This window comes from Sander lucioperca, chromosome 18 (genome assembly GCF_008315115.2).
Source record: "Sander lucioperca isolate FBNREF2018 chromosome 18, SLUC_FBN_1.2, whole genome shotgun sequence".
In the NCBI taxonomy this organism is placed as follows: domain Eukaryota; kingdom Metazoa; phylum Chordata; class Actinopteri; order Perciformes; family Percidae; genus Sander; species Sander lucioperca.
Window position 1 is genome coordinate 10071427 of NC_050190.1, and position 18895 is coordinate 10090321.

General features: G+C 39.3%; 1 protein-coding gene across 6 annotated transcripts in view; it reads right to left on the reverse strand.

Moving 5' to 3' along the window:
• Nucleotides 1–1549: 1549 nt before the first annotated feature.
• The window catches only part of rcan3 (regulator of calcineurin 3), a 47799-nt gene continuing 30453 nt past the window's right edge, over nucleotides 1550–18895 (reverse strand). For all 6 annotated transcript variants that reach the window (XM_035994535.1, XM_035994537.1, XM_031281656.2 and 3 more), the window contains 3 exons: nucleotides 9100–9273; nucleotides 7605–7776; nucleotides 1550–4790 (listed from right to left, as the gene is read on the reverse strand). In XM_035994535.1, coding sequence (XP_035850428.1) covers nucleotides 4636–4790; nucleotides 7605–7776; nucleotides 9100–9273 — 501 coding nt within the window. In that variant the 3' untranslated portion in view covers nucleotides 1550–4635. The remainder of the gene's footprint in view (nucleotides 4791–7604; nucleotides 7777–9099; nucleotides 9274–18895) is intronic.

An 18895-nucleotide genomic window follows, 5' to 3' on the forward strand; every position in this document is an offset into this window, starting at 1 on the left:
GTTGCAAAACATCTTTTTTGGTAAAATCATTGCTGACACTGTGCCACCGTTTTGGCTTTGTTGTTTTTCTCCCCGTACGTAATAATAAAGTGCAGTTTGTCAGATGGAATGGATGAGAGAAATCTATTGTTACTGGATTCATGAGCAGCCTCTGTCTTCATGGCTGACATGAGAAAACTGCAGCCGGGAAATTCAATAGGCTGCTGAACTGTAGGTCACGGCTGTATGTTGCCACACCTTACCTTTCATGTTATAAATTTCATGTGTTGCTCACTGAAAGAATCATTAACTCAACCTTGCTGTCAGTGTCTTTACAATTGAAAAAAAGGCTCTGACCAAACAGAATAACTGTTGTTAGGTCCTTGGGGAAAATATGAGGTGAAAAGTGCAATAAGTGACAGTCACTGTTGTACCATTCTAACATTAGGATTTAAATACATGTCACAGCAGTGTGTATAGCCTTGTGTTGAAAACACGTCAACACCAAACCAATAGGAATCAGACATTTGGATTCACTGTCATGAATTGTGCAATCTTTTGAAAAGAAACGCAAATAATGATTGGAACAATATAGCATGTGCCTGTGTGTGAATGGAGTTATAAGGGTATCCTTTGATATTTACATGATTGGGCTGATGCATCGGCCCACGCTGTGTCTCTAACATATTATTTATCATCACATTAAAGTCATAGAGCAAAGCATCTGTTTTTTCTGAAAGATCTTTCAACAATGCTAGTCTATACAGCTAAGCTAGCAGCTAGGTAAAGCTGTACTTAGTGCTAACATCAGCATGCTAACATGCTCACAGTGACCATGATAACATAAGGCCTATCCCAATTCCCGGTTTACATCCCCAATTATTCTCTAGCGTGCATTAGCATTTCGTAATTAGCGCTAAACACAAGCTAAACACATGTCGCTAGCATGGTTAAAAACCAAGACGGTTATTAGTTACTTACAGTTTGGGTGATATTTCCATATATAAAGACTATTCTGCTTATCTGGATAAAAAAAATATTAAATTAAAAAATGTCAGTTACTTAAAAAAAGCGAGAAATGACATCTTTTTGCTAATTTTGGTATAAAGGTTTTAGTTTGTATAGTAAGAACATATTTAATAGTGGAAAGTAACATTAATTTACTAGATAGTTAAGAGGTCACTTTTAGCTACCATTTTGAATTGGTAAATATAGGCACAGCTTGCTAAAAAAATATTTAAATAATGTAGCAGACAAAATATTTGATAAGTATTGTTAAACAACCTTCTGAATTTCTTTTCAAGATTTTCATGAATCTACCTCCCAAAAAACGGATGCTTAGCTCTGTGACTTAAATGTAATGACAATATATGAAAGACACAAACTAGGGTTGTGCAAAAAGTGAGTTATTTTCAGATTAATATATCTCATGAAATCTGAACATCATGTGTAAAAAATTTAACAAGTGCTACATTTTATAGCCTACACTGGAAAGTTTCTGTACCTGTATTTGCATCCCAAGTGTGTAGCCCCTAAAGCAAAGAAACCCCTAAAATAAACAACACTAAACTTGGATTTTAAGAATAAGTCTTTATGTATTTCTCTATGTGAAACAAATGGCTATTATACGTATTATACACAAATAGAAGCGGATACTGTAAGAGACAGAGACCATCTCTGAGAAATAAGTACAGAACATGAAAATACACATACCGGTATTATAGAACTGTAAATTATTGCTTGATTTGCTACTTTGTTTTCTGGATTCCTAAAATACAAGACACAATATTCATATTTCAACGGAAACAGTACAACAGTGACAAACGGTATTATTGACCTTTTTTGTAGACGTTCCCCAGAAATAAAAGAAACATTCAAACAGAGTCCATTTTGATAACAACACAATGACAGTTGGTTTTTGAACGAGCATTTTCAGGACTTATTGTTACACATTTTTGTATATTTATTTTCCATTACAACATTGCCAAGAGAAGCCGTAACAAACTGCACACTGGGACTGGCCTCAGCAACAAAAAAAACGTACTTGGCATATGTACATAAATATACATTTTCATTTCAACTGTGACCAAAATGCACCCAGTTTTAAACACCATTACCACAAAGAGTAAAAAAATCTTCACGAGTGTCTTCCTCTTGCTCAGCTGCTTCCTCTTTATCATAATGCACCTCAGTAGTTCCACCAATCTGCTGTCTGCTTAGATAACTGTGACAGCTTTACTGTAGTGCCAATACAACTGCACTCTACCAACATTTCAAAGAACTGTTTAACTTTCTCAGCACATAAGATGAATGTTTCTTGCAGACAAACACAAAAACAAAGACATTGATTTTGCTTTGCAGTGTCATCCTCCTGCCTCATTTAAAACCTACAACTGTACTGCATGTCCACACCTTTACTGTTGTACACTCCCATAGATCTAAAAAGGCCTAAAATTCTCCAAGGTTCACACTAGCAAAAAGGAAGTGGAGTGTTTCACTCACTGCAAAATGCTGGTGAAAAGGCTAACCAGGTGTTCAGCTTGAGATAAAAGAAATAAAAAAACACAAGAAAGAAACAAGAGAAGAAATGCAATGTGCTTCCTACTTTGTCTCAAGGACTATTTTATGTGAAGGAAACAAACAAAACGCTGACAATAAAGTGCTCACATGCAGACAGACTTGTCTTTTGCTTAATTAATATTGTTATATAGCAAAAAAAGTATTTTTAGATTTCATGCTGCCAATTGACAAATAAGGTTTAGACTCACCGCTGACACCCAAAAGCCCTGTTAGGAACATTTGTTCATGTTGCTTCTAAAGCACTGAAATATTTCATTAAAAGAGGCGAAACACTGATATGATATGGGACCGTGGGGAGAATTAACCAAAAAAGAACAAAATTATAAAGTTTACGATTTTTAGTGGAGATTTGTTCGACTTTCCACTGAACTAAATACTGCAAAAAAGTAATGTAGTAGTAGTAGTCAGTAATGTGCCAATATAAAATAAAATAATGCAATAAAACGTGTTGGGAAAATATGATTTCTTTCTGCTCACTTTGACAATATACATCAGTGTCTCTGAGTAAGAAAAATCGTTTTATCTTGTCATGACAATATGAGGTGAGTGAATGCTTTGGTTGATTATCTCATGAGGCTACCTAATTTTCCCTTTTGTCAGCAAAATGCTTTTAGGTAATCTACAAAATCTAAAAGGACTATTTCCACAAATCTACTGCTCAGCTATTTACAGCGAGAAGCAGCGCAGTATTCTGGTGCGCAGCAGGAGACGGTCCAGAGCCTCGCAACCGCTTGGAGATATCAAGAGATACTCAGTGCAAACAAGCAGTAGTAGGTTTCAGAAGAAAAACCTGAAAGTGGGTTTGATCAAACAACATAACCAAGACATTAAAGATGTGAATTACAACAAACAGAATCAGAAGAAAAAAAAATGCACATCCCAAACCCCTTGAAGAAAATGAGGGGGATGAACTGTCTCTGATCCATCAAGTCCGAACAAAAGCGACAAATGCAAATTTGCCATCAAGTTGAAGACTGAACTGTCAATCTTACAAATAAACCCTTCCGCTTTTTTCCCCCCTAAGACGTCACTTTCAACTCTGCGCGGGGATATTCACTTGCGTCAAAAGCATCACACTGTTTCCCTGTCATCACAAACAACAATTAAAAAAACACCACAGCTCCTCATCTACAGAAGTAACTTAGCATGCAAAAAGTGTCGGGATATCAAATACATAGTGAGAATACACATCTAGTAGTTTAGCAAAAAACAACACCTCTCCAAATAAAATAAAAAAGACAAAAAGCAAAAACCAGCAGGGGGGAAAAAGAAAGTCAAACAGCCACCACAACTTTGTTAGTCACATATGGCGCTTCGTGCAGTGTGTGATGTTAAATAGGTTCCTTTTTCTTGATATATCTTGTTAGGATTTGTGTTTCTGTACGTATTTTTTGTAATACAGTATATACATGCAGACAAGAGCGGGTACATCACACACTCATCTTGATGCAAGCTGAAGCGACAAACCAGCAGATATGAAAATGGATGAAAAGGAAGAAAAAAAAATTATATATATACATATATATATATATATATATATATATATATATATATATATATATAATCTGAAAACACTATTGTAAAAAAAAAATGAAGAAATAATGTCTGTTTAACAAAAAAAATATTGTACACACAACTGTGAGACAAAGGGAGAGGTACAAGCCAATAAGCTAACTAACTAGCAAGCCACTGAGAAGGACTAGCAATGAGAGCTGAGTGTGTGTGATAAGTGACAGGTGCCTGCGTTGGGACAGGTATTTCCACCCCTCTTGCTGAAAACAAGGGGGATTGGTGGGGTGGAGACAAGCGTGCCTGCCGCTCCCCACGCTGTCCGCAGAATGTGATGAGTGTGTGTGTGATTCTCATCCATCCCCTTCAAGCCGCCTCATTCCATCGCCACGCTCCCCACAAACACCGTCTTCGAGCAATGTTTGTTGGTTTGTTTTTGCTTGTAGTTGAACTGAAATGAGGGGCATCGACGCTCTCTGTGAGTGCAGAGACGAGAGAGAGAGGGCAGGTGTGTTGTGGGTTTAAGGGGCGGTCAGAGGCCGCACCGGTGTCAGGGGGGAGGCCTCTCTAGTTGAAGACTTTGGGGGGTTCCTCGGGACGTCTGGTCTGGACGATCTGCTGCTTTGGCCGCGCTGCCTCATCCTCCTCCGCCTCGCTCTCGCACACGTGGACGACCACGCTGGGGGTGGACTCTGTTCCTGCGTGGAGCTCGTACTTTTCACCTGAAAGAGAGGGAGGGAGGGAGGGGAAGGTTGGGAGGAGTTACTAAAAAAAAAAGTCGTGGAGGTAGTGGTGCAAAGTAAGTCAGTACATTTATTTAAGTACTGTACTAAAAGGATAAGACTTCTCTTATCGTCAACAAATCCCATGAAAAGACAAAAACCAGCAATGAAGTGATCCTACTAACAAGTAGTATCTGTGTAGACAGATATAACTTATTTCTCTGTGCCATAGATCTCCACTGTTGCACTAAAACAAATGCATTGCAGTTTATTTCGAGCCATTTTATTTTGGTGTACGTACTCACTAGACTAGAGAACCAAATATGTATTATTCCCTGCTGAAAATAGTCCCTATTGTATAATTTACTCCTTGTTTGAATATTGTTTGCTAAAAACTACAGTATCCAGCTGTTTCAGAAAATCATTTAGCCATTTAAAAAAAATAAAACTATACATTTGTTGTCCCTTTTTTTTTTTTTTTTTTTTTTTTTAAGATTTAAAGCTTCAGTAGCAACTGGGCTATAGACAGGGTAGGGAAGTCAAAAAGTATTTAGAAACGGGTTAGAAACATTCTAAATAACAACAGCCTTATCCTGTAAGTTAATTTTGACGCACATTATTATTTCTATTTGATGCTACTCCAATCCACTATATTTCAGAGGGAATTATTGTACTTTTTGATTATCAGTACAGTATACACAGTTAAAACAATTAAATTCAAGACATTGGTAATAATCCTTTAATATAATTCAAATAATCATCTTAGATTCTGCATAATATGTGCATTTACTTTTGATACACACCCCCATGCTGCTGATTATACTATTCAGAATGATTAGTTACTTATTTCACTTGTATGCAGGACTCTGATAGGGAGACCAAAAACACTGTCTGAAAAGGCAGTGAAACAAGCTTAAGCAGCTAGGGTTGAAATAGTATGCTTGTGTAGTTTATTATTTATTTATTGTTACTATTTATTACACATTGAGGATATTTAATTTACAGCACAAGCTAATCTACTGTTTGTCTGTCCATTGTGTTGAAGATCAGCTCAGCACACGGCCTCAAGAGAAAACAAAGAGACTTTCCTTGGAATAGTTCTGCCTTTTGTCCAGATGCCAAACTCAGCGGACTCAGATTGAAAACACAAATGCTTGCTAGATTGTATCACAGTTGCCATGGAGATGAGATCAGACAGCTGGCAGACAGGAGGAAATTGGTCTAGTAGCTTTTTCACTGTGGTGCCAAGCAGAAAGACGGACAGTGAATAGAATCCTGCTGTTACCGCGGGGAGTTGACAGAGGGAGTCAGAGCGCTGTGCTGCAGCCCGGCGCTTATCTGATTTTAGATGCCAGGATGTGAGGCACAGAACAAAAGCCATTTCCTGATTCCTCATGTTGCTATGGTAACAGCAGCATGTGTCAAACATGATCCTCTGGGATAAACAGTGTGTTGTGTGTGTTTGTTAGTATTTGGTAAGTTTAATCATGGTTTTGTCGATGACAAAAAGATAATTGTGTTTAACTGAATACAAACTTCAAAGTAATATCTTCCAGCTAAACGTGCAGTTTTGCTGAGATGGAAGGAAGCTGCCCCACCCACACATTCTTCATGGCTTGAGATCATAATGTCTTGCCTGAAGCCTAAGACATGCAATATTTGGAGGCCCTTTCTAACATACTTTCATGGCTCCCATGTGACATGAGTATGTGGTGTTGTCACTGACCTCTTACGCTCTACTCCAAGACTCCGAAACATTTTATATATCTGTTATTATTGTTATTATTTATTTTGTTTTATTGTATTTGTTCATTTGATATTATTCTTATTTATTCTCTTCTCTTCCTCATATATCAATTGTTATTGCCATATTTGTTCTTATACTCACTGTAACTACATTTGTAAACACTTCTATTCATTCATTCAGTCAGTCTGTTCCAAACTTACTGATTTGCTAAATGACCTGTTAGGTTTAGAGGGAGTGGAAGTTGGTTTGTTCTTGATAATTCTTTTTGGTTGAAAATTAAGAAAAAGAAGAAGGAAAAAAAAAAGTTATGTTTTCCACTTCATCAGCATGAGCACATACACAAACATGGACAGACATTGTGGACGTGACACACCTTTCCATGTGTGTTAGGTGACATTTTATAAAGGTTGCTGCAATCTAAAATCTTGTCGACAAGGCAGACAGAGGCGCCATTATTATTGAGCGGAGAAGGTGACTGGTGAACGAGGCTGCTGGGAAAGATCCAAATGTAAATGTGCTGCCTACACTGCGTACACTTGCTGAAATTGCAATAGGATGGGAACTGCAAAAAGATCTTTTTGTTGTAAAGTGAAGCTGATCTACATTATAATCACAACATCAGTTTGTTGTGTAGTGGTTGTTCATGATTCCCATTATTGAATTTCAAATTACTTTACAGCCTTATTGATTGGAATTGAAAATACACCCTTAACAATTAATTTCAAACAAAGTTAAAAAGCAGGCTTCTCATGTCTAGCCACTAGTAGGGCGGCCTCTGATTGGCCTGACCATTTCCTAACCTCACACGTCACTGGGTGCATGCGCTGTAGTTTGTTTACATACTTTGACCTCAGCAAGATGGCCGCATGGTCGCTTTCCAGAATGCGGGTAGCGATGCCGATCTATAGCTGTTTTTGAATGGCATATAGCAGTGATCCAGAGTGCTTGTTCCCCTTGTAGCATTACACACCATTTCCTTTGTGTTATATCTGTGCTGTATATGTATTGTGTAAGTATGAGCATATTGGACAAGCTTGTTGAACATTAAACATTGACTGAGTACTGACCAGGTCCTAGCTTGGCTACTGCACACAGCAGGTCGTAGTTGATGCCAGGCGTAGCGTCTTCGCTCTGGCTCCAGCCCACAGGTGGCGAGGCAGGCGGTGAGATCAGAAACTGTTTGACGGGTTGGGGAGGGGCAAGGTACGACTTGTCAATGTTCTCGTCGCCATTCTGGACCTATTGGGGAGGAGATGACAATTGATAAAGGCTGTTAGCGCTCTAAAGAGGACATCAAAGTGATACAGAGTGGGTAAAGCTCTCTGGGAAAACATATTTCTTTCTTATGTGTACACCTGTCTCATGGTACACTGGCTAGTGGACATAGCTGCAACCTAACTTCATGCCATACTCCCTGTGGAAAGAGACAGTAGACAAACTGAGGCAAAGTCATAGTTTTTCAACGATGAAAAACTCCACAAAGAAAGGTCAAATTGGAATAACTTGTGAAGTTCCTGCACTCTTTCCGTATATGTAATCCTGATACTTAAAAGCAAGAAAAGCACGTTAGTGTTGCTTGCTTTTAGTCTCAAATTGCAGGCTTCTTCCCATGAGGGGATTTTGGCGTTTTGATAGCAGCCAATTGCCATAATTACAATACCTACATGTGGCATCTGTCTGAGCGGTAAAATCCTTTATCCTCTTACATCAAAGTACTGAGAGGTGCAGCAGGGGTCATGACTGGTAGTGTTTTTAAGATAAAACAGGCATCAATTACAAGTTGACTCATGGTTTCCTAGGAAGCAGGAATTTGATGATTTGCAAGCCAAATGACGTCTAGGCATCTGGGCAAGTTTGTGTTTTAAAATGAGTTTAACGAGACATATAACAGTTGCTTTAACATAGCTTTGGTGACTACTGTACATTTTAATGGGTTGTCTGGACTTGCTACACATTGCAATATATGCATTGAAATGGTTGTATGTAACCAGCTAGATGTCTAAACTTTTGCTTTTCAACCACATTTAGTCCACTTTTAACCAAAACAAGCAGACATCATTTCACCTACAGATTATGAAAAACATGCCACTTATCTTTGTGTAGCTAAGTGTTGTGAAGCTTACTTGTGTAGCTAAGAGCTCAGGTATAAATATTTTATCACAGTACTGAAGATATATTCTCATCTTATTTTCCGTTTGTACTAGAAACACACTTTTCTTTCCCTCTCTTCCCCAAAGGCAACAGACAGACAAACGCACGTCTACGATGAAAGAGAAATCAGCAAATGATGTGTTTGTATATAATGGTGTGACTGGGTTGGTGGGTTGATGAAGCAGTCAGGTGTGGCCCAGAGAAGGGAATAGAAAACAGAGGAAGTGAAAGGATTTTAGAGGAGAGCCAGTGTCACCCTCCTTTTCGGAGTTTTTGTCCCTGTTGCGTGTGCATGTTGCAGTGAATGATGCACTATAGCATGATTTCCAATGTAAATAAGCACTGCTCTTCCTTACATGGTCCATGTCCAATGCCCCATGTCCCTTCCCAGACCCCTTAACTGACACTCACTTGGGCGAAGTAGAGTTTGAGCTTCTTGCCGTTGAACTCGGACTCGTGCAGCTCGATGCGAGCGCGGGCAGCGACCTCTGGGGTGCTAAAGTTGATCCGGACTCTCCGGAAGCTTTTGAACATCTGGAAATTTGTCTGTTCATCGTAGATCCTAAACAATGCCTCGAACCTCTCCTGCAGAGGACAAACAGAAAAAAAGTGATAAAAGATGGATTTAAAGATAATTATGTTGATATTCTGAAGATACTGTAGGAGAAAGAAATCAGGTAAATCTGGTAAAATATCCTTTGGAGCAGCTCAGTCAATATGTTTTTTTTATTAAATAACCCTTCAAACTCCATAATTAAATGTCAAATATTGTTAATACATGTATTTTGTGTAAGTATCCAACAAAAACTGTGTCAGCTCTGCAGTGTTTCCATATTTTTGGTGAAAAGATGAGACAAATTTAGGGTGAGCTAAAATTTGGGCGTTTAAAGTTATTCACTGACACCTCCGTCTGAACGTTAGACGTGACTCTAACTGCTCTGCACCCATTTCATTTGCTTTTGAGTTAATGGGGAAATTAGATTTTCAACTTCCCGTCTGTCTCCTCTTTCCTCACCTTCCCTGTCTCTTTATGTAATTCTCTCCTTTCTCTGATCACTCCCCTCTTCCTCCTTATGCACCACACTCTGTCTTTGACTATACCCATATGATATATTCCCACATCTCCTATGTTTTATTACTCCATCATCTCCATGGACACCCAATTGGCTTCCTCAGCTGTGAACTCAATCAAGCAGCTCAGTAGGAGGGCGGAAGGAAAGAGGCCGCTGGGAGAGCTGATTCCTGAGAAATCAGTAGCGTTGTTCTTTGTCTCCTAGCCGACCATCTCCCACTGACTATGGAACCAAGCCTTCTTTCCACTGAAAAGTTTCATCACTATCACTTTGCACTAAAGGTTTGTGCAAAGACAAATGTACACATACCGATCAAATGATAATACTGTTGCCTTTTCCTATTCCATTTAATTTATTAATGTGCCCATTCGTGCAGTCAGTGGCATCAACATCAATTGGTAAGTTTGGCCTCTATCAAATCAGTCCATGATTGTGTTATTTAGTGCCAGCGCTTGTCTCAATATATTTTTCTATGCTCTTTCAGGCGGTGGGAAACACAAGACTGAAATACTCCCACAACACTTCCCTTGTTCGGCTGACACAGCACCTCTCACCAGGATGGAAAGGGTGTGTGTTAGCTGGAGGGATATAGAGGCTGTGAGATCTGCCTCTGCACATTAATGACAGCATAGTGATGGTGGCAGACACCAAATATCTGTAAACTCAGCATACTGAAATGAGTGTCATAAAATAAATTAAGATATACTTCATTGTCCTGTTATGCTGTTATTCCTGTGTCCTTTGGATGAATCCATAATAAAATCTTGCACATATACATCTGGTGTTATCTTGTTGAAATTATGTGATTCCAAAAAGGTCTTATTCTATTTGATAATGTTAAAAAAAAATTTCATATTCATTACAAAGCTGCTGGAGGGAAGCTGTGGGGCTGCAACTAACAATTATTTTCATGATTAAGTAATCTGTCACTTTTCTTGTTTAATCAATTCATTGTTTTACATCTGAAAACAATGACAATGTCCATCAAAATCCATCCACGTCATCTTTGAGTTGCTGTTTTCTTTTTTATATTTGCTGTAATGTGAGACAAGAACTTTTTTTTGAAAAGCTGTAACCAAATATTTCCTTTGACTTTATAATGAATTGATTTATCGACTAATCGTTTAACACTACAATTATTAATTAAGGTACGGCTATTTTGCAGTCCTTGATTATTGTTTATTTCACTACAGTCAAGTACGTTTAGCAATTGTTAGTGTAAGAATATGCTCCTAAATACAGGGTGTATTCTCTGCAGAGAAACCACATCATCACCCTGTCTGACACACGCAGAGTTGTTAATGACTGTGCAAGCTGTGAACCACAGTTACGCCGCAGTGTGGTGTACACTGTGGTAAAACAATTTGCATTTCAAGAATAAGCATATTAACGCTTTTACTCATAATCCTCCCTCCTTCCCTTCTTGTTTTATTCCCAGTTCTTCCCTTGCTAAACGCCTCGGGGTGGCTGGCTAAACATCCGAGCTGACTTCACCTCTGGGCTCCGTGATGCCATTTTTAGAAAGGTTTCTTGTTCACCATACAAGGTGCATGCTAGGAAAAGAGGTCAAGTCAGGAATGTGTGACTATCTTCTTGACTCCTTTTATGCGTTTTGAGGAGAATTACTGACTAACTTAGCAATTAGAATGCTGCAATCCAAAAAAGCCAGAGAGGGAAGAGTGTGACTCACCACGATACAAGGACAGCCAAGTGTTGAGTGTGCTCATTAAAAATTGATTCTCTTACCCCCACAGACAACACAATCAACTGCAAAATAGTAGTTAACCAAATAGCTTTTTCACTTTATTGTGAATAAAACAGCTGAAGAAACAACATGTCAAAATGTTGTTTTAAAAAGGTTAAAGGGTCCCCCTCTGCAAACCAGATTTCTGTTTTAAGCAGTAGCGTAAAGTAGCGTGCTACAAAACCAAAACAATTAACTAAAAAATGCTATGACGCTCCATAGATTTGAGTGGTTTGTGACACCTTCCACATTACACAAGGTATTTTTTTCTATTGCTAATATCAAAATATTGATTAGCGCAGCTTTAGAAAAGTCTGGCTCCCTGCATGGGAGCATGACAATTTCGTAGTACAATCTTGGCCAAAATTTGTTATGTTTTTTTTTTTTTTTCTAAAATATATTTAAAAAAAAACATTTTTCAAAAAATCAAAAGCTCATATAACAGCACTACAATCAAATGCCGACTTCAATTTCAGAGCATTTAACCAGCGATTGTTTATTTGCAAACTCCTCTGATTTGGGTGTAATTGTAATTAGCTTGAGAATAACAAAGCACAACGTGATATCATGACTTTGCGTAAACATACACGCCACTGTCCTAAAGCCAAGTGGCGTGCTATCTGTACGCATTTTGAGCTATCCGCGTGTATATCTACGCTGTATACAGCAGACGGCAGTCTGCTGTTTCACAGCGTAAACATACACACCACCCGCCACTTTCTAAAGTCACGTGGCGTGTTATCGCGAGGCTACGGTTGGTTTTAACGTCACACGCAGGGGAAAAGAAAAACCGATTGGGATTAGGAAAAGAACAACTAGGTTGGGTTGAGGAAAAGAAAAACGTGGTAAACATCACACGCGGGATGCGAGCCCCACTCTCCTGGGTGAAAGTCCTGCCTGGGTGAAAGTCCTGTGTTCGTGGCTGGGTTGGCTGAGTGGGTAGAACAGGCGCACATGTACTGAGAGGCTTATGCCTCGACGCAGAGGTCCAGGGTTCGAGTCCGACCTGCGACGATTTCCTGCATGTCTTCCCCCTCTCTCACCTAGCTGTCCTACCAATTAAAGGTGGAAAAGCATACCAATTGGCGTGTCATACATATGCCACTTCATGAGATCAGTCTGCAAAGCACTTGTTTGGCCTATCTGCAGAGACCACTTAAGCCCTGATTCCAAGCCGTGAATTTTCCATAAGCCTTAGCCAGCTACTATGACTCATATGTCATCAAACTCCACGTGTGATAGGTAGTTGTTTCCACACACACACACAAACACAGAGCGCTGAGTGGGTACTTCCTTAACCTAAATTGATATTTTGGCATGAGGAGAGATGTGGCAAAGCTCTGAGATCATCATAGCATGTAGTGTTTGTTTTTAAGCCTGCTGAATTAAATGACGCTGACACACCCACGGCTGATTGCGGTGTAACAAGTGAGCGTGCTCATCACCAATTAATGTGGTCGCTATGATCGGACATCCTGAGGGAATAAGAGGTGGAATTGGAGAGTGAATGAGGAAGAGGAGTGGGGTGTTGAGTGACACAGGGCTGAAAAGTGGCCTGCTCATCTGCCTTAGCAATGTTCCCAGCGGTGACCCTCTCCCTTTGTTCTCTTCATGCATGTGTGTGAGAGAGACTTAGGAATAAGCATCTGTGAAGTGAACAATGTGTTCAGGATTCTTCACTGTGTTTCCACAATTAGTTAGCTGGTATTTCTGTAGGTATCCACACACACAGAAGGCATTTCTGCATGGTAAAGTAATGCGACACACACACACACACACACACACACACACACACACACACACACACACACACACACACACACACACACAAACACACACACACACAGCTTGATCCAGCACCTGCTATTACTGTATTTGCAGGGACTGAGAGCTGTAGGACAACAGGTGGGAGAGGAAACAAGAACAGCATGTCCTTGTTCTTTTCATTCTCAACAAGGCAGATAACCACAACTATTGAAGAAGCTTTACGAAAATATGTTTTATCTCACATACAATAACATGGTAACAGAAAACCGGATATACTTTGAGAACAACACAATTAAGAAAACTAACATCACCCTCATGGTTCCTTCTTACATTAAAGTCTATACTCATAGGCTTTGTTTATCTAACAAGAGAAATCTGATGTGCTTAGTGTGGAGATAGTCGAGGGGAGGAGGCGTGAAGTCAAAGCTCTCAAATAGCCGACAACTTGACTTGGCTTGATTCAGACAGCAAGTGCTGTCATTATTGCTGACCGCATGTTTCTCCATGTCACCTTTACATAACACCGAGGGTGTACCTCAACAGGCTAAATTCCCTTCCTTTCCTGTCCTGGATTGTCTCTTTATCTCGGCCCCGGTGTTGCACAACTGAGCAAACCTGGGGGCTAATTTCACCAAATTTACAACACGCAAGCTGCAATTTGCAACATGACATCTTTCACTCTGTAAAAATAATTCCAAACCTATTTATCCTATTTACTTAGAATATTTTGTTATTTATGTAGAACATTTTACCCACCGCACAAAATAAAACACCTCCCTCTCCCCTCCTAAACCCATCCCTCCAACCTATTAAATCAAATAATTATTAATTTCTTACACTGCATTGTAACTTTTATTCTTGTATCCTATTCTATTTTTGCTCATTTTTTTTATTTTCTATCTCTTTTAATTGCTCTTTAATGTTTTATGTAAAGCATTCTGAATTGCCTTGTTGCTGAAATGTGCTATAGAAATAAAGTTGCCTTGCCTTGCACTACAACCTCCAGCCTGTCAGTCTTTGACCAGGGCATAGAGAACACTGCTGTGCCTGTCTGTCTCCGAGGAAGTGCAACGTTAACTGCACCACGACCACATTCGGCTAGCCATTATATCATACTGCAGCGAACGGTGTCTGCGTGAAGTTTTGAAAAGTGTAACCACACACTGTGACTTAAACAAACGTCATTTCGCACTGACCGCACCTCTGCGTGTGTGTTTCAGAGCTAAGCCCCGCTCTCTGTGAAACATGCAGAGAGGACAGATAAGCTTGAGCTTACGCACTCTCGGGTACCGAAATTTGGAACCGTTTGATTTACCGTGAATCGGTCCTCGGTAGTACCGATGTAATTCGGACGGTAACCAAAAAGGTACAGAGTTCAGTACCCAACCCTAGTAAGCAGTGACGCAAATCACTTTTGTTAAAGAAGCCCCTGGAAGTTTTTAAGAAAATGACAAAAGGAAATATTTTGTCTTGTTGCATCAGGAGGGAAATATACTTTTGGCTCTGTGTTTCTACAGAGCTTCATCTAAAAGTACAATTAAGATTTTTTAAAAAGGTGCAAATTTTTTCTCCCATATTATAAAAAAGCGGGAATGTTTCCTGCTGCAAGTTTACAGCAATCACCAAAGTTTATAGTAAACAAAGTCCTCATGATAGCTCACAAAATGCTTCTGGTAGTAGAAATTTTAAGTAAAATGTTTAACCAATTCTGCATTATGTAGCATGAGCCATGACTATACTGTTTGTATATGAAGAGAAGTTAAATCAATCATCTTTTGAGTGCCAACATTCCCTCAGGTGACTGTTGATGAGGAAAAAAATAGATATCAAGAAAGAATACAATGCACAAAAAGGCCAAACAAAGAGACAAAAAGCAACCCAGCACAATCAAAAATCTAATGTGGAGAGATGTAAAGCTTGCAAGTGAACTAAAACCACTCTGTCAGTGGCTGCAGGGCCATCCTTCAGCTGATTGCCTCTTGGGTAATGAGGCAGTTATGTCCCTGATGGTAATGGAAAGGCTGTCATCATGGTGGCAACAGGACATGACTGTAGGCGTCAGTCACATTCAACGGCACGGGGAGGCAGCAAACACAGAACCAGCTAGTGGTCCTGATACAAAATCATCTGAATAAAAGATCAGTCGGCTGAACAATAAACAGCAGTGATTGCCAGAACAGTACAGAAGCAAAAGGGTAGAGGAGGATATACAAAGTATTTACAGTATTTCTACTTCACCCCTCTTCCAGGTAACAAATTGTTCAAGTGGCGGAATTGTGTGTAACCATGTGACAGATGACTGTGACTTAAGTGTTTTCCCATCTTATGTAAAGGAAGGATTACGTTTCTCCAATGTGTAGGGATCACTTACAATTAGCAGAGCTTCAGGTCCATCCTATTCTGTTTGCACCGTAAAGACAATGAAGGATAAACACGCACTAAATCTAACCTCAGTTGCACCAAACACTTACACAAATACCAGATTCTGAATGTATGCTTAGCAAATTGTGCTCAAACTGTGACGTTTCGCAAAAGCTCCAGCATGCTGTCGACTTTCATTGTTATCGTTGTCTCAGTATCGTTGTGCAGTTTAGGGAGTTAAATAAGGCTCACATATTCAGCTGTTTGTTCTCTGTCACTGATGAGATTGAACAAGTCACATCAGCTGAAACACGCCGACATGTCCCATCATTCCTTTGATCAGCCATGCGCCTGAAAAAACAGTACACTAAACACACACATAAAGGCAAGAAAACAAATCACCCCAATTTGGATTTCAAAATAAAAGCTTTGCATTGTTGGAATGGCGTTCAACAACTAAATGGGCAGAGTGGGAAAACAGCATGTAGAGATCTAATACAGACTGTTGTATAATAGTTTTATAAGAAATCTAAAAAGCATTTGATATGTATCAAATACACATACATACACGTACACATAAAGTTGATCTTTTTAAGCAAATTGCCCCAAATTTGACAGGTTTTGGCTTTTTAAATGTAAATATTTGAAAAAATTGTTTTATTTGTCTTTTATGATAGTAAAACTACTTTTGGGTTTTGGACTGTTTGGACAAAACAAGCAGTTTAAAGACATTAGCGTGGGCTCTGGGACTGTTTTCCAACATTCCATAGACCAAATGATTAAGAGATTAATCAAGAAAATAATAAGCAGATTAATCAGCAATATAAATAGTCACAATGCTTAATTTTGATCTTGTGTTTCATTTAAACTAGTACAGTATTTAAATCACCTTGGCACTCGGATACCAAAATCCATGACTAATCTACAACCTAGTCCAATTCTATGTTGAATTACACCATTTGGCATTTTGGATAAAAATGAAAAGATTAACTGAGCCTAATTAGGGCGTAAAGAAGACTTATTCTGTGTGTTTTTTTCTCTCTTTGGCGAATCAATCATCTTTCTCTACGACATGTGCGTGGCTTTAGCACAGTCTAATCCAGACCCTCGTGCTTGAATGGGATTTGGGTGAAAACCTACTAACTAGGCCACGGAGCCTCGTGGTGAGTCAGGGACAGTGTTACACTAAAAATAGATCATATTGGAATAATTAAGAAAAGTGTGTGGACTGTCCTTTTTTGTAATTACTGTCCTCCCTACAGGGCCAAACTGGAACCAGTCTAATGAGGTTGAACAAGAGAGGCAGATTCTGGAGATAACAGACGCAGCTGGATAATTAATCTCTTACCTGCATGCATGTCTGTTCCAGCACATTTTTGCTTATCACATTCCTTATTTTTTCCATTACTGCTCCATAAAACAAAGCCAACTTTCCATTGCACTTATGTCTGTGTGCAGTTGCAACTATCACTTGTGACATAAAAATGTATTATGTTTAAAACACAGCAGACCTTTTGGCTGCCAAACATTACTATGAACATTGTCGAAAGTAAAGTAAAACAAATACTCCATATATAAAGATGTTTCCATTACGTTTTTTCAGGGTTTAAGTCTTGTTCTACAACGCAGAACCACATAACTCAATAAACCTGTTAACCACTGTGACCAAGCAAATTATGACATCTATTATCTACTCCCCAAATATTCTTTCTGGAGCATTATCTGTAGGTACCTTTTATCATAGCTGGTTGTCATTTGTTAATTTAGTTTTCCTGCAATCAGTTTACTGCTAACTCAGCTAGCCATTAAGCTAGCTGTCTTAGACTAATATGCGGCTAACGCAACATTCTATAATCAATTGGTTGAGGTTAGGCATTGACCTCAAGTGGTTAAGGTTAGGATAGCCAATTGGTCAGGGGATAGGACTTGGAGCTTAGTGTAAGTTCATTCAGGAATACTTCTATGCTTCACATTTACATTATTTCTCTCTCTCTCTCTTGTGCTCTCTCCCAACCTAAACAGCTGACTCAGCGCCCAGAGGTTCTTCCATCATCAGAGGCCCCGGTCCAAACCACATCCATCCTGATCTTCAGGCTCCTCCTTCATCACTTCATCACCACCACCAGTGTCTTGACTCCATCGGGGGGGATATTCCTGTATATCCATGGCCTCTATACCCCTATAAATTTAACATTGCAATGGAGTGTAATCACCAACCTATCAACCTATTAAGCACCATGTTAATTAAACTTATTTCACTCTGAAATTAAGTCTCTCCTGATTGAATTGCTTCCTGTAAAAACATTAAAGGGCTGTTCCTTCAACCTTTATTGTAAGTGTTAGGATTGCTGCATAGCTGTGGACTGTTGTCTTAAAAGTCAATTTAACACCAGAAATAGCCAAGTGGCTACTATAAACCTATTTGCTTCTGCATATAAAGTGCCTGACATTTCATTGCTCCAGATGATCTCCAGAGTTATTAAAAGAGTTTGGAACAACCTGAGATGAAACAACCTTCTTAATTAATCTGTAATATAAATATGCTTTTGGTATGTATACATAGTCTGCTCAGCGATATCACACCAATGTTGGCTCTACACATGGGAGTTTGTGGACAGTGGTTTAGCACAAGACTGTAACCTACAGTTAGCTTGCTGACTTACTTACTTATTTAGAATGAGGTAGACCCCCATTTCCACCTGGTATTAAAATCTGATCTGAGTGATCCGATCACAAGTGGACCATGAGTGCAGCCAGGACGCATTGAGGATGCACTGAGATTTTAGCAGTGTATGTGTTTGTGTCCTGGGACACATTAAGGACCCCCTACCCCTGAACTATGAACCTATGTACTCATTCAAAGTATTTCTCATGTCACAGAAGCCACTGAGAGTACATTGTGTGTTTTGGATGGTATTATACTGTCAGGGATGTGTCTGTGTTTTTGTTCCGGTGCCGCCTGCTCTAATACTGTATCCCTGGCTCTGTGCCCCGCTGTTGCCTGGAAAAGGCAGCTGCTGGTACACAACAACCTTATTTTTAGTTTCATAAACCGTCTCAAATTCACAAATATGTAGACTATTACTACAGACATTCCTGCTCTTAAGTCTCAACTTCTCCTTTTGCTATTTAGAAGCCTGCGAGCCTGAGTGGTCAAAGCTGCGGCTGTATAACGGTTTAATTTCCTATAAATTCTAATAATAAAAGTCCCCCTTTATTTTTTTTTATTTTGGTCTTTATCAGCAGTAACTTAACAGAACTC